The sequence below is a fragment of the Trichechus manatus genome, unplaced genomic scaffold, assembly GCF_000243295.1.
Source record: "Trichechus manatus latirostris isolate Lorelei unplaced genomic scaffold, TriManLat1.0 scaffold00189, whole genome shotgun sequence".
NCBI classification, from domain to species: Eukaryota; Metazoa; Chordata; class Mammalia; order Sirenia; family Trichechidae; genus Trichechus; species Trichechus manatus.
The window spans coordinates 4,356,121-4,373,345 of record NW_004444125.1 but is presented as its reverse complement, the minus strand read 5'-3'; the positions used below and the strand labels follow the sequence as shown (position 1 = coordinate 4,373,345).

The window sequence follows — 17,225 nt, the reverse complement described above, 5'->3', positions numbered from 1 at the left end:
GTTTCTGACCCTCAGTCTTCTCTGTGCTCTGCTGAAAAGACAGGGCCACAGGGCCTTAGACTTAGACGAGATCTTCATGGTTATCAATACATCCTCTTACTGAATGTTGGGGTCCTGGGTAGGCAACGTCCAGTCCCTGCTGAAGTAATACAGCGAACAAGAGTTTATTTGCCTACAGCCTTTAAACCCTGGTGTCCTACTTCATTGTTAGTTATCACAATAGTCGTTTGTATATGCAGAGTATTGAAAAGATTTCAAGGTGCTTTTAGGTATTTTTCTTCATTTGATATCCAAGGCCAGTTCTGTGAGGTCAGCAGGAAGTGTTATAATCCCTGCTATACAGATAATATCCCTTAGACTCAGAGAGGTTAATTCACTAAGATAGCATAGCCAATTAGCAGAAGCAAAAACTATAACCCAAGGTTACTGACTCCCATACCTCTTCCACGTATCAAGTTGCTTCAATTCAGTGTAACAGATATTTATCAAGTGTCCCCCATATGCAAGATACTAGCCTTTGTAAAGTGAAAAGACAGAAACTGGATAAGACATAGTCCTTCCTTCCAGATATATTACTTTGTGTGGACACTGACAGATGAACAAATAAATATTGATTATATAAGCAAAGGTATGCCATGTTTTTTGAGATAGGTATAAGGGACAATGTGACTGGGACAATGTGACTATAAGAGGGAGAGAGTTAACTATGACTTAGCGGGGAGGGTAATGATAAGAAGCACTCTTGGAAGAATTTTGAATGGATTCGAGTGTTTATGACAGGTAGAGGGAACAGCAAAGGGATTCCAGGCATAGGAAGTAGCATGAGGAAAAGTGCAGTGTGGGTTTCAGAACGGGGCATGTTCAGTGTCACTTGAAAGAGCAGAGGGCAGAGAACTCTGAGTCCCTGATGTCTGACTATGAGAACATTCTCTTTGTTGTTCATTTTAGTGATGGCAGGATCAAATACACCTTGAACGAGAACAGTATGAAAATTGAGATTCCTTTGCCTTTTGGTGGCAAATCCTCCAAAGATCTAAAGATGTTAGAGACTGTTCGGACACCAGCGCTCGATCTCAAGTCTGTGGGATTCCACCTGCCATCTCAAGAGTTCCGAATCCCTTCTTTTACCATTCCCAAGGTGTATCCACTGCGGGTACCTCTCTTGGGTATTCTGGACCTGTCCATGAATGTCTACAGCAATGTGTACAACTGGTCCGCCTCCTACACTGGCGGCAACACGAGCACAGATCACTTCAGCCTGAAGACTCAGTACCACATGAAGGCCAGCTCTGTGGTAGACTTGCTCTCCTACAGTGTACAAGGTGAGCCATGCTGGGCTAGGCCCAGGTTCTGTAGCACAGAGTGGAGCTTACATGTCCTCTTCTCTGTCCTACTCTTGCCTTGCTCTGTGCAGGCACATTGTAAACGTTCAGCATAACCATCCTGGTTAATTAATATAAATTAGCCAGATATTTTCAGAGATACCCACAACAATTCACCTGTTACTTAACGTTCCTATTACTATATTTCCATGAAAAAGGGCAATGGCTTAGTCTCTTATCCACAGAACTCAAGGAAACGTATAGAGTTTAGGGAGATTCTGAGTTACACAGAACTCTCATTTACACTGATTGAATTCATTGCCAGAAAATTGTTCAGATTTCCACAGTTTTTATTTTTCCAGTGGAAATCGACCCATTTCTTTTTCTAAATTGTTCCAATGATATCAGGCTAGTTACAGTGAAAATATAGAAAGGTAATAAAAAAAGATAATTCAATAGGCCTTTTATTCTTGAGGTCACAGATTTGGCTGATTCCCTCTCTTACACTTATTCAAAAAGCACAATTGTTCTGGTGCCACGTAGATGTAGAAATGTAAATTTTCCATTAAAAAGTCCACAAACTTACTTTAAAATTGAAATTTCAGGAAAGTACAAAACGTGTAATACTTATTTTTAGCCCCTTGTTGAGATTCAAAGTTACATTGCTAAGGAATAAAAATTTCATTACGTATTATCTGCCTTGTTTACAAGATTTGGCATTTTGAAATAGATGGGCTTGAAAATAAAATCCAGTATAATATATACATACTTACACATATATATATGCATATACATATATATGTGTATACATATATATGCATGTATAAAAAGAAAAAAAAACATTGCTGTCGAGTCGATTCCAACTCATAGCGACCCTATAGGACAGAGTAGACCTGCCTCATAGGGTTTCCAAGGAGCAACTGGTGGATTTAGACTACCGACCTTTTGGTTAGCATCCAAGCTCTTAACCACTGTACCACCAGGGCTCCATATATGTATAGATATATATAATTTGTTCTTGGGGTGGGGGCGGCGGGGAGTACAGAGAACAAATATCATCCTCTTTATACAGATTATGAGATTGAGATTAGATGATTTCTCCAGAGTCATATAGCCAGTTAAAGGTAAAGCCTTCAAAGGAAAGGGATCAAAGGAATGTGTCTTGTTTTATTTTGCTTCAAATTTTCAGCAAAACAGAAAAGGCTAGATGTTTTCCCCCAGTTTCCATGTTCCTAGAACTTATCTCCAGGTAGCTCTCTGATGTGCTTAGGGACCTAGTTCAAAAGAACAAATCTGAGAGGTTGGTCAGGTTCCACTTTATACGCTAGCTAGGAGGGCTTGGGCAAGTTACTTTTTCTGTCTAGATCTCCATTTCTCTAAGTTTGCAATGATAAGATTGGATTAAATCAATATTTTTTAAACGTTTTGAGTAGCAGAACCAGTTTGTCAGATGAAACTTGATATAAACCCCAATTTGTAAAGCAGATTGAAGCAGAGACATTCTGGCTGAGGGCATTTGGAGGCTTGCTTGAACTCTCCTCATTTCACTACAGAAGCACCTGGCATCACCATGAACCTCCAGGTCGACAGAGTTTTAAAACTCAATGGACAAGATTGTCTCTCAGATCACTTCTAGTTCTAACAACCTGTAGGTCTTGCCAAGAAACTTCTACAAGCTTATCAGTTCTTATTTCCTTTCTGTTTGGCATTCAAGCCTCCTAAACATCTGGACTCACTCTGTGTAACTAACATTTATACCCAGTACTACCTGAAACAGAGCTTTCTGTCAGACTGCTCTCCCCGGGTAGTCCTTAGCCTATCTCCATGTCTTCTCCTACCTAGAATGCCCTCTTATCTTCCCCTTCACCTTCTAGTCATGCTCAGTCCCCAGCTCCTTCCTCATGAAAGCCTTTGTTGAGCCCACCCACCCTCACTAATGTTCTTTCTTTAAATACCAATGGCTTTTAGGAGCTGTGTTTCCCAATTCAGGTGCTATCTCTCACTCTTACCCCTGCCTCATAGGAGTTAGTCCTGTCTCCTCAATTCAAGTGCCACTTCTTAGAACACAAGGATCATGCCTTTGACTTTCTGGATCCTTCATGGTATTACAGTTTTCATCACTTAGTTAATATTTAATAACTGTATTATTAGCTCTAGAGCAGAGAAGTAAAGATGTTTCTTTATCACTCAATAGAAATAATAGCATCCATTTGTGTATTTCCTTTTACTTTAAGAAAGACATTTACATGTATTATCTCATGCAATTCTATCAGCAACACTGTGATATAGGTATTATTAGATACATTTTATAGATGAAGAAACTGAGTCTGAGGGTAGTGAAGTGACTATCTCAAGGGGCTGGCATTCCAGGCAGGAAGGTATTGAAGTAGGCAGTGGGCACAGGGCTGAGGCAGGACCCTGTGTGGCCAAGCAGGGCCAGGAAGAGGACTAATCTGCTTTGAGAGGAAGTTCTATGAAGACTGTAGTGGGGGATGAGGTTAAAAACGGAAGTAAGGGCCAGATTATAGACCTTATCCTGAAGGACAACTATTAGCTAAAGGGTGTAAGGGAAAATTCAGTGCACTCTCTAATAGGAGAGCCTTCTCAGAAGAGGAAAGGACTTGGGCTTTCTTACAGACATTTTTCTTGCTACTTGGAAGCCTTTTCATTCATTCATGCATTCAACCAATAGAAATATTTACTGAGCACATAATATCTATCAAGTATTCTACTAGGCAGTGGCAGAGAAAGCAGACAGATAAGCCCACAGCTATAATTCAGTGTGAGAGGTACTATGATAGGGTGTAGTGTGTATGTATAAGGTACAGTGGAGGTACTTGATAAAGGAACCCAACAAGATTTGTGGTGGTCAGGGAAGGCTTCCTGGAGGAATGCCCTTTACTAACAGGTTTTATGTTTGTGTTATTAGATGGAGGAGACTATTGCATGGCAGACCCAGATAAATGGGACTTTATTACTCAAAGACTTTCAACATAGAGATTATTCTTGAAAACTTATTATTTAATTTAACCAATGGCTTTTCATTTTTGTAGGATCAGGAGAAACAACATATCACAGTAACACATTTACATTATCATGTGATGGATCTCTACGCCACAAATTTCTGGATTCAAATATCAAATTGAGTTATGTAGAAAAAAGTGGAAATAGTGCAGCCTCAAAATGTTTACTAACGTTTGATGCAACTAGTCCCTGGGGACCACAGATGTCTGCTGCAGTTCACTTGGACTCAAAAAAGAAACACCATTTGTATGTCAAGGAAGTCCAGGCAGATGGGCAGTTCAGAGCCTCTTCATTCTATACTAAAGGCACTTTTGGCCTGTCTTATCAGAGGGATCTTAACACAGGCCAGCTAACTGGAGAGTCCAACCTGAGGTTTAACTCTTCCTACCTCCAGGGTACCAACCAGATAACTGGAACATACAAAGATGGAGCACTCTCCTTCACCTCCACCTCTGATCTACAAGGTGGCCTCCTTAAAAATACAGCTTCCCTGAAATATGAGAACTATGAGCTGACTCTGAAATCTGACACCAATGGGAAGTACAAAGACTTTGCCACTTCCAACAAGGTGGATGTGAGCTTCTCTAAGCAAAACGCATTGCTTCGTTCTGAGTATCAGGCTGATTACAAGGCACTGAGGTTCTTCACCCTTCTTTCTGGATCACTCAATTCCCGTGGTCTTGAATTGAATGCTGACATCTTGGGCACTGACAAAATTAACAGTGGTGCTCACAAGGCAACACTAAGGATTGGCCAAGATGGAATGTCTACCAGCGCAACTACCAACTTTAAGTATAACCCACTGGTGCTGGAGAATGAGCTGAATGCAGGGGTTGGCCTCTCTGGAGCTTTGGTGAAATTAACAACAAGTGGCCGCTTCAGGGAACACAATGCAAAACTCAGTCTAGATGGAAAAGCCACCCTCACAGAGGTATCCTTGGGCAGTGCTTATCAGGCCATGATTCTGGATGTTGACAGCAAGAACATCTTCAACTTCAAAATCAATCAAGAAGGACTTGAACTTTCAAATGACATGATGGGGTCATATGCTGAAATGAAACTTGACTATACAAACAGTCTGAACATTGCAGGCTTATCACTAGACTTCTCTTCAAAACTTGACAACATTTATAGCTCTGACAAGTTTTATAAGCAAAATTTTAATTTACAGCTCCAGCCGTATTCACTTTTAACTACTTTAAACAATAACCTGAAATACAAAGCTCTAGATCTGACCAATAGTGGGAAATTACGGCTAGAGCCCCTGAAGCTGAATGTGGGTGGTAACATAAAAGGAGCCTACCAAAATAATGAGATAAAACACATCTACACCATTTCTTATGCTGACTTATCAGCAAGTTATAAAGCAGACACAGTGGCTAAGGTTGAAGGTGTGGAGTTTAACCATCGGCTCAACACAGACATTGCTGGGCTGGCTTCAGCCATTGACATCAGTACAAACTATAATTCAGACTCATTGCATTTCAGCAATGTTTTCCGCTCTGCAATGGCGCCATTTACAATGACCATTGATGCACATACAAATGGCAATGGAAAACTGGGTCTCTGGGGGGAACACACGGGGCAGCTGTATAGCAAATTCCTGTTGAAAGCAGAACCTCTGGCCCTTACTTTCTCTCATGATTACAAAGGATCCACAAGTCACCGTCTCATGTCCAAGAGAAGCATTGATACTGCTCTTGATCACAAAGTCAGTGCCCTACTTACTCCAGTTGGGCAGACAGGTACCTGGAAACTGAAGACCCAGTTGAACAAAAATGAATACAACCAGGACTTTGATGCTTACAACACTAAAGACAAAGTAGGTGTGGAGCTCAGTGGGCGAGCCCTGGCTGACCTCACTATGCTAGACTCACCAATTAAAGTGCCATTTTTACTCAGTGAGCCAGTCAATGTCATTGATGCTTTAGAGCTGAGAAATGCTGCTGACCAGCCCCAGGAATTCACTATTGTTGCTTCTGTGAAGTATGATAAGAACCAAGATGTGCACACCATCAACCTCCCATTCTTGAAAATTCTGCCACAATATTTTGAGAGAAATCGAATAGCTATTATAGCTGTACTGGAAAGCATACAGAGAAAATTGAAGCACATCAATATTAATCAATTTGTGAGGAAATACAAAGCAGCCCTGGACAAAGTCCCACAGCAAATTAATGACTATCTGAATGCAGTCAGTTGGGAGGCACAAGTTACAAATGCCAAGGAGAAACTAACTGCTTTCACAAAAAATTACAGAATTACAGCAGATGATCTACATATTACATTGAGTAATGCCAAAACCAACTTAACTGAAAAACTGTCTCAACTGCAGACATATATGATACAATTTGATCAGTATATTAAAGATAATTATGATCTACATGATTTTAAAATAGCCGTTGCTAAGATTATTGACCAAATCATTGAAAAATTAAAAATTCTTGATGAATATTATCATATCCATGTGAATTTAATAAAAACAATCCATGACCTATATTTATTTGTTGAAAAGATTGATTTTAACAAAATTGGAAGTAGTACTGCAGCTTGGATTCAAAATGTAGATACTAAATATAAAATCAGAATCCAGATACAAGAAAAATTGCAACAGCTCAGGACACAGATTCAGAATATAGACATCCAGAACCTTGCTGAGAAGTTAAAACAACAGGTTGAGATTATTGATATCAGAGTGCTTCTAGATCAGCTGAGAACTACAATTCCTATTCAAAGAATAAAGGACATTATTGAGCATGTGCAATACTTTGTTATAAATCTTATTGAAGATTTTGAAGTAACTGAGATCATCAATGCTTTTAGAGCCAAAGTTGATGATTTAATTAAGAAATATGAAGTAGACCAACAAATGCAGTTTTTAATGGATAAATCAGTACAGTTGGCCCACCAATATAAGTTGAAGGAGACTCTTCAGAGGATAAGCAATGCCCTAAAACAAGTTGAGATAAAAGCTTACTTTGAGAAATTGGTTGGGTGTATTGATGATAATGTCAAAAATCTTAAAGCATTGAATTTTGAAAAACTTATGGAAGAAGTAAACAGATTCCTTGACATGTTAGTAAAGAAATTGAGGTCATTTGATTATAACCAGTTTGTGGATGAAACTAATAAGAAAATCCGTGAGGTGACTCAGAGAATCAACGGTGAAATCCAGGCCCTGGAGCTACCACAGAAAGCTAAAGCCTTAAAATTGTTTGCAGAGAAGGTCAAAGCAGTGATATCAATCTATCTGGAAGACCTAAAAAACACCAAAATAACCTTACTCCTCAATTGGCTACAAGATGCTTTCAGTTCAGCATCTTTAATTTACATGAAAGCCAAATTCCAAGAGACCCTAGAAGATGCACGAGACCGAATATATCAAATGGACATTCAGCAGGAACTCCAGCGATGCCTGTGTCTGATAAGCCAGGTTTACAGCACCCTTGTCACTTACATTTCTGATTGGTGGATTCTTGCTGCTAAGAACCTTACTGACTTTGCAGAACAGTATTCTATCCAAGACTGGGCTGAAAACCTAAAAAGACTGGTAGAACAGGGGTTCACGGTTCCTGAAATCCAGACCATGTTCGGGACCATGCCTGCCTTTGAAGTCAGTCTTCATGCTCTTAAAGGAGGCACATTTCAGACTCCTGACTTCACAGTCCCTCTGACAGATTTGAGAATTCCATCAGTTGAGATAAACTTCAAAACATTAAAAGATATGAAAATCCCATCCAGGTTTACCACACCAGAATTTACAGTCCTCAATACCTTTCACATTCCTTCCTTTACAATTGACTTGGTAGAAATTAAAGTAAAGCTCATCAGAACCATTGACCAAATGCTGAACAGTGAGCTGCAGTGGCCTGTTCCAGAAGTGTACTTAAGGGATCTAAAGGTAGATGACACCTTTCTTGCTAGAATCACTCTGCCAGACTTCTATTTACCAGAATTCACAATTCCTGAAATTGTAATCCCAAATCTTAGCCTTAAAGATTTTGATGCTCCCAACCTACGCATACCAGAATTTCAGCTTCCCCATATGTCACACACAATCCAAGTACCCACTTTTGGCAAGCTGTATGGTATTTTGAAAATCCAATCTCCACTTTTCACACTAGACACAAATGCTGGCATTGAGAATGTAACCATTTCAGTGAACAAGACAAAGATTGTGGCTTCCTTCATCGCCAAAGGAGAATCCAAATTAGAAGTTCTCACTTTTGATTTTCAAGCAAATGTACAACTGTCAGACTCTGAGATCAATCCAATGGTTGTGAAGGAGTCTGTGAAACTCTTCAGCAAGTACCTGAAAACAGAGCATACGAGTCAAGTGCTATTTTCTGGATATGCTATTGAGGGAAAGTCAGACACAGTGGCAAGTTTATTCACAGAAAAAAATACACTGGAGCTTAGTAATAGTGTGCTTCTCAAGATAAACCAACAGTTTACCCTGGACAGCAACACAAAGTACCTCCACAAATTGAACATCCCCAAACTGGACTTTTCCAGTCAGGCTGAACTGCTCAATGAAATGAAGACACTGTTGGAAGCTGGACGCATAACGTGGACTTCTTCTGGAACAGGGTCATGGAAATGGGCCTGCCCCGAATTCTCGGATGAGGGAACACAAGAATCACAAATTAGCTTCACTGTGGAAGGACCCATCACTTCCTTTGTATTGTCCAATAAGATCAATAGTAAAAATCTAAGAGTCAACCAAAACTTAGTTTGTGAGTCTGGCTTCCTTAACTTTTCTAAATTGGAAATCCAGTCACAAGTTGAATCCCAGCATGTAGGCCGTAGCGTTCTAACTGCCAAAGGCACAGCACTGTTAGGAGATATGAAGGCTGAGGTAACTGGCAACCATGATGCTCATTTAAGTGGAAAAGTTATTGGAACTCTGAAAAATTCTCTTTTCTTTTCAGCACGGCCATTTGAGATTACTGCATCCACAAACAATGAAGGGAATTTGAAAGTTAGTTTTCCATTAACGTTGACAGGGAAGATAGACTTCCTGAATAATTATGCATTGCTTCTGAGTCCTAGTGCCCAGCAAGCAAGTTGGCAAGCCAGTGCCAGGTTCAATCAGTATAAGTACAATCAAAATTTCTCTGCTGGAAACAATGAGAACAGCATGGAAGCCCACATAGGAATGAATGGAGAAGCCAACTTGGATTTCTTAAACATTCCTTTAACAATTCCTGAAATGACTCTACCTTATACAACACTTACAACTCCCCAGCTGAAAGATTTCTCCTTATGGGAAAGAACAGGCTTAAAGGAGTTCTTGAAAACAACAAAACAATCATTTGACTTAAGTGTAAATGCTCAGTATAAGAAAAACAAAGACAGACATTCCATCCCAATTCCTTTGGATGTGTTTTATGAGTTTATCAGTCAGAACATCAAATCCTTCAACAAGCATTTTGAAAAAGGCAGAGACAATGCATTAGATTTTCTTACCAAATCCTATAATGTCCTTCATGTCCCTAGGAGTCTTCGCAAACTTTCCTTTCCAGATTTCAAGCTACCAAGAACCTCAAACATTTTTATTCCAGCCATGGGCAACATTACCTATGATTTTTCCTTTAAATCAAGCATTGTCACACTGAATACCAATGCTGGACTTTACAATCAGTCAGATATTGTTGCTCATTTCCTTTCCTCCTCTTCTTCCTTCATTTATGCACTGCAGTACAAATTAGAGGGCTCCTCAAGTTTGACGAGGAAAAGAGGGTTGAAGTTAGCCACAGCTTTGTCTCTGAGTAACAAATTTGTGGAAGGCAGTCATGACAGTACCATTAGCTTAACCAAGAGGAACATGGAAGCATCAGTGACAACAACTGCAAAAGTCCAGATTCCAATTTTGAGAATGAATTTCAAGCAAGAACTTAATGGAAATACCAAGTCAAAGCCTACTGTCTCTTCAGCCATTGAGTTAAAATATGATTTCAATTGCCCCAAGCTGTACTCAACTGCTAAAGGGGCAATTGGCCACAAGCTCAGCTTAGAAGGCCTCACCTCCTACTTTTCCATTGAGTCATCTACCAAAGGAGATGTCAAGGGTTCTGTCCTTTCACAGGAATATTCAGGGAATGTTGCCAGTGAGGTCAACACATATTTGAATTCCAAGGGCACGCGGTCTTCAGTGAAGCTGCAAGGGGCTTCCAAAGTTGATGGTATCTGGAACTTTGAAGTTAAAGAAAGTTTTGCTGGAGAAGCCACTCTCCGACGCATATATACTATCTGGGAACACAATACAAAAAACCTTCTACAGCTCAAGAGCATCTTTTCAACATCTGGAGAGCATACAAGCAAAGCCACTCTGGAACTCTCCCCATGGAAAATGTCAGCCCTTGTTCAGGTCCATGCAAGCCAGCCCAATTCCTTCCTTGATATCCCTTACTTTAGCCAGGAAGTAGTCCTGAATGCTAACACTGGGAACCAGAAGGTCAGCTGGAAAAGCGAGGTCCAGTTTCATTCTGGGTCTCTCCAGAACAATGTACAGCTTTCTAGTGACCAAGAAGAGGCACGCCTTGACATTTCAGGATCCTTAGAAGGACACCTGTCATCACTCAAAGAAATCATCCTACCAGTTTATGATAAGAGCTTATGGGACATCCTAAAGCTGGACGTAACCACCAGCATTGGCAGAAGACAGTATCTTCATGCTTCAACTGCCCTTGTGTATACCAAAAACCCCAAAGGTTATTATTTTTCTGTACCTGTGCAAGAACTGGGCAATGAGTTCATTATCCCTGGAGTGAAACTAAATGATCCAAACTCAGTTCTTGTCACTCCTACATTCCAAGTCCCATTTACAAATCTTCAGGTTCCATCATACACGCTTGACTTCAGTGAAATAAGTATCAGCAAGAAGCTAAGTACTTTATCATTTGACCTCAACATGCCAATACTACCCAAAGTAAAATTCCCCAAAGTTGATGTGTTAACAAAATATTATGAACCAGAAGACTCCTCCGTTCCCTTTTTTGAGATAACTGTGCCTGAATCTCAGTTAATTATGTCACAGTTCACCCTTCCAAAGAGTATTTCAATTGGCAGTGCTGTTTTGGATCTAAATAAGGTGGCCAACAAGATTGCAGACTTTGATTTGCCAACAATCACTGTGCCTGAGCAGACTATTGAGATTCCTTCTATTAAGTTATCTGTACCTGCTGGAATTTTTATTCCTTCCTTTGGATCACTGACTGCACATTTTGGAGTGGCCTCTCCCCTATATAATACCACTTGGAGTGCTGGCTTGAAAAACAAAGGAGATCACCTTGAAACATTTCTGGATACCACATGCAGCTCAACGCTACGGTTCCTGGAATATTATCTAAATAGTAAGTAAATGTTCTGATTCCTCTCCTAGATGCTATATGTTCTCAGTGAGAATTCTAAGTAAATAATTATTTATTTAAATATGATTAGAGGCACAATTTTTCTTTACAGCAAAATTTAAAAGAACAGGGAAGGAGATACATATATACCTCACATGTAAAAACCATACTGTAGAAAACCTATTCACATTCACAAGAAGTGGATACAAAGATGAAAATCTCTCCTTCTATCTATTTATAAAAAATTATAGCTTACACATTACATGTTTCAAACATATAAGTAAGGCACTTGGTTAAGATGGACTCCTCCCAGTTTTTACAATGAAAATGTCTATGTCCTACAGTTATTAAGTCTAATAAAATATAAAATCTCTCCTATACAGTTGTGGGAACACACAAATTTGAAGATGCCACGTTTGTCTGTAAGACCCAAGGGACATTTTCACACCGTGACTTCAGTGCAAAATATAAAGAAGATGGCAAATATCAAGGACTTATGTACGGAACTTTTGTTGAAAGTTCATGTTTTTTCAAAACTCATTGTGATTTTTGCCATCTTGTTGCCCCTTTCATGACAGCTCATCTGCTTGTCTACTTTCAGGAATTGGGAAGGAGACATTCGCCTTGACATCACCAGCCCAAGGTTCACTGACGTCTATCTTCACTACCAAGTAATCGAGAAGAACCTCTCCTCCTCCGTAGCCTCCCCAGCCATAGGCACTGTGGTCATGGACTTGGGAGAAGATAACGATGCTTTTAAATGGGACTTCTACTACCACCCACAGGTGAGTCTCAGCTAATGGGTTACACATCCCAAGAGCAAATAGAGAGTTTGGGAGTATAAATTTAATTCTGTACAAAGTATTCTCTCAGGGCATTCTAAAACTAGGTGAAAGACAAACAATGAGTGGGTTGAACTTCCTGTCTGAGGAACTGTTCTCCAGAAATTATTACAATGAGCCTTCTATTGATTTTAACAGTTAGATATACACATGACATCATACTATCACTGATTATTACTTTTGGGCAAATCTAGAAAGGTGAGGTTGCGTCCCATCACCTAAATCATGGGCATACTCTGCCTTGGTTTCTAGAGTATTTAAGGCTTAAAAATTCTTCCCTACAATAGAATTGTTAGATGCGATATGCAAAATTTCTCTCATGTGGTTTGCAAGCTCTGTCACAGCCAAATCAAAGATGCCATTAACAGAGGAGAAGACATAAGCAGGTTCTATTACTAAAGTTTGTCATAGACTTGGAGAACAGATGGCTCCTGATGTTTGTATTCTAGGTCTCTGCTAGACTGGCTCTGGACTTATTCTTTTTTTGGTACACTTTGTTCCCTGCATTTGTCTTTTACTGCCTCCTCCTCCCCCTCCTTCTCCTTCTCTTCTTCTAATTTTCAGGACAAGGAAGGCCTTAATGTAAGTGTCACCGTGTAAATGCCATGCATATTTTTTTCATCCTTTCTGGGGCATGTGATAAAGAGGAACTAACAACAGTGGACTTGTTTAATCATAAAATAAACACATGAACTGACATATGAAAGATAAATTTCCTTCAGAATAGGAACGATCCTCTGATCTTTACTTTTAACTGCTAATGAAGTTTTAGTGCAGTATATTATGTAATCAGGGTAATTGAAAACATATTTTTTTCATTCTTTTTGTTGATTTTAGTCCTCTCCAGATAAAAAACTCAACATATTCAAAACTAAGTGGAGGTACCAGGAGTCTAATGATGAAGTTCAGATCAAAGTTAACTGGGAAGAAGAGGCAGCTTCCCAACTGCTAAGCTCTCTCAAAGACAATGTGCCCAAGGCCGCAGGGGCCGTTTATGACTATGTCAGCATGTACCACCAGGAGCACACAGGGCTAGACCTGAGAGATGCATCCTCACGACTGAGAAGCAGCCTGCAGAACAGTGCTGAGTGGGCCTATCAAGGGGCAGTGAGGCGGATTGATGAGGTGGAAATGGGCCTCCGGAGAGCAGCCAGCAGCATCACTAGAACCTACCAGCAGTGGAAGGACAAGGGCCAGAATCTGGACCAGGAACTGTTGGCTCAGGAGAGCCAAGCAGATTTTCAGAGACTGCAGGATATGGTGTTTGATGGCTCATTGGGAATAATTCAAGAATACCGTAGAACAGTCAAGCATCTGATTGACTCACTCATTGAATTCTTGAATACCACCAAATTCCAGCTCCCAGGGAAAGCCGGGGCATATACTGGAGATGAACTCTGCACTATAGTCATAAGAGAAGTAGGGAAGGTACTGTTGCAGGTAAATTCAAAAATCCAAACTGGGTTAGAAATACTGGTTTCCTATTACCAAGACCTAGAGGAGAAACATGAATTTATCAAGGACCTAAAGATTAAATTTCCTTTTAATTCAAGAAGCTATAAACTAATTGATGTATTTCTGAGGATGGGAGAACTGTTGAACTCTTCATCACAAGAGGCTCAAAGGGTATTTAATGACCTTCAGTCTGTCAAGAGTACAGAGACGCTAAATGATCTTCAGAGATTTTTACAAAGCATTTTCCAAGGGATAGAAAATGAAATAAACCGCCTAAAGGAGAAGAAATTTACTTATCTGATTAATGATGTACGACATGATGTCTGGACAATTTTCAATAAATATATTTCATGTGTTTTTAGATTCCTGGAAGAAAACTTGTATCTTAAACTTGGTAAGTTTAATGAACTTATTCAAAACAAATATCAAGAAGCTTCTCAAGAGTTACAGAAGCTCCACCAGTATATAAAGGCTGTTAGGGAAGAATATTTTGATCCAAGTGTGGTTGGCTGGACAGTGAAATATTATGAACTTGAAGAAAGGATAATTAACCTGATCAAGGACCTACTAGTCGTCCTCAAGGACTTGCATTCCAAATATACCAGCAGTGTCGCTGGCTTTACTTCTGAATTCTCAAGTCAGGTTGAGAAATTTATGCTCAGAGATATCCAGGAATATCTTAACATCCTTACCGATGCAGATGGAAAAGGGAAGGAGAAGATTTCAGAGCTTTCTACCACTGCTCAGAATATAATTAAAAGCTGGGCCATGGCAATGAAGGAAATCATTTCTGATTACCACCAGCAATTCAGATATAAACTACAGGATTTTTCAGACCAATTCTATGATTACTATGAAAAATTCATTGCTGAATCCAAAAGATTGATTGACTTGTCCATTCAAGAGTACCACATGTTTCTGAGATATATCACCGAGTTACTGAAAAAGCTGCAGTCGGCCACAGCCAATGACATGAGCCCTTATATCAAGGTTGCCCCAGGAGAACTTATTATTACCTTCTAATTTTTTTTCAAGTAATTCTCATTTATTCTTCTGTCCCGATTAAATTTTTACATTGTTGGGAAAATAATTCAAACAGTTTGTGTTGATACAGGCATACATTGAGCAAGGCTTTCAGAAACAAGGTGAACTTCTAGGAGTCACTTGATCAACACATGTCACAGCTGGGCAGAGAGCCAGCCCTGCAGCAGGCAGCTAAGTACAAGCAAAAGCACACGGGAACCGGACCAGCACTGAAGCTAGCATCGGGGCTCTAAAGGTCTCTGAACTCTGGGGAACTACATTTTTGCAAGTTAAACACAATTATCATCTGTTATTTTGCTAAACTTGGGGTGGGGTGGGACACAAATAAATGAATTCTGTATTATGTACCATACCACTCTATGTGGCTTCTTCATATTGAAAGAGAGCGATATGAGGGCATAGATTCCAATGTTCTGGCATTTCAAAACCTCTGGAAGAACATACACTGTGGTTTGAGTGATAGGGTAAAAGGGGAAAGAGTGAATGTGTAGGGGGACATATTTTACCACCTAAAAGGGAGGTGACTGATGGGTCGCAGGGATTGCATTTGCCCAGTGAGAAGGAAAAATTATTCACAAAGGCTTTACATAATTTGATCCTCAGGAGGGCCCACCTTATCTTCATGTGCTACATGATCTTTCTCAACAGCCAACCTGCCTTTGCCAGGCAAGGCTCTCTCTTGGGCTCTGAGATAAACCAGCAAGCCCTTTATTTCATTCAGCCTGCCAGGAGTGGAGAAGGAATAGCCAAGTAGACTAGCCCTCAGGGCTTCATGGCAGTAAGAACCCCAGAAGTCTCCCTGCAGTTCAGTCAGGCTCTCTTCAGGGGAAAGCAGGTGAGGGTGGGAGAGGAGAGATGGGGACACAAATTCTTACATTTCTGGGACAAAACACACTTTTATGCTCTTGAATTTCCTGTTTTTCCAAATCTACTATCTAGTAATCCCAAGGGTAACTAAAAACCCAAGGGCTTCCCCAGCCACACCCACTCATCTCAAACCCTGTTTTTAAACATGGGCAACAACCAATCAGAGCATCCAAGCTGAGCACTAGAAAGCAAAAGGTGCAAAGAACCTGTGCAACACAACTGTCACCGATTCCACTGGGAAGGTGAAATGCAAAAATAACACTTTCCCTTCAACGGCATTGAAGAACAAAGAGAATAAGAAATTGAAGTTTACTCCCCTCGCCCCGGCCCCCAGTCCTGTATGATGTCTATTTAGAAAAGACTCTTTTTACCCAAAGAAACCTGTAACCTCCACCATTCTTTAGTAAAGCCTTCACATTTCTTGGTGAAGCCCACTGTTAAAACACACAAGCATTACCTGGAAAAGGAAATACATTAGTTTATCGGCGCTTTAGCAGGTTTCTTCTGTCTGGAATTAAGGAACCAGAAAAAGTCTGAGAGAAGCAGAAGATGTGGTAGTGCGTGGGGCTGGCATTCAAGGAAAATCCGTTGGATAATGGATGGATGGATGTGTGGATGGATGGATAGGTGAAACAGTAGGTAAATGAGGGATCAGTTCTTCAGTTCTGAGGGTGGGAGAAGGGTGAGAATTAGTCCCAGATCACAGGGCACCACATGAATGGTTCCTGGTGTAGTTCTGTAAGAGTTTTCCTGATGAGGTAGGAGCAGCAAGAAGCTACTGAGTGTTCAAGTTGAAAGGAGGCGTGAAATTCTGGCTTAATTTGGGAAGTAAGGGACAGCGCAGGGTTCCTGATAACTCATATGAAGATATCTATATGTGCGGTTAAAGGAGGAAAAGTAGCCCCCAAATCAAACCGATCATGTAACCAACACAGTGCCCACTGCTCAGCTCCATGACTAGTGTTCCTCACATGAGATATCCCTGGCTGCCTTAGAATGTCTTCAACATGCTCAATAAAATTAGAAGGAGGGATCCTTTAGGGAGCTTAGACTGCTGTCTTCCTTCTTTGGTCTTCTAATGTGTACCAGATACTTCTCTGAGTTTGATTAATGGCTACATTTCTTACTTGCTTGTAGTTTTGGAAAATTATTTCCCCTATGTGAGCCTCTGTTTTCTTGTGTGTAAAACGGGGATAATATCTATCCTGCCTGCCTTGCAATCAATTGAAATAATAGATTTGAAAGAGTTTTATAACCTATAATGTTGTGTAGAAACAAAATGTCATTATTATTAGATGATTATTTAAATAAGTTTATGG

At 40.1% G+C, this 17,225-nt stretch overlaps 1 protein-coding gene across 1 annotated transcript in view; it reads left to right on the top strand.

The window, feature by feature from the left end:
* The window catches only part of APOB (apolipoprotein B), a 45,228-nt gene extending 29,662 nt beyond the window's left edge, over nucleotides 1-15,566 (top strand). The window contains exons 25-29 of the mRNA XM_004387594.3: nucleotides 949-1,322; nucleotides 4,376-11,701; nucleotides 12,082-12,196; nucleotides 12,300-12,483; nucleotides 13,378-15,566. Coding sequence (XP_004387651.3) covers nucleotides 949-1,322; nucleotides 4,376-11,701; nucleotides 12,082-12,196; nucleotides 12,300-12,483; nucleotides 13,378-15,018 — 9,640 coding nt within the window. The 3' untranslated portion in view covers nucleotides 15,019-15,566. The remainder of the gene's footprint in view (nucleotides 1-948; nucleotides 1,323-4,375; nucleotides 11,702-12,081; nucleotides 12,197-12,299; nucleotides 12,484-13,377) is intronic.
* Nucleotides 15,567-17,225: the final 1,659 nt, after the last annotated feature.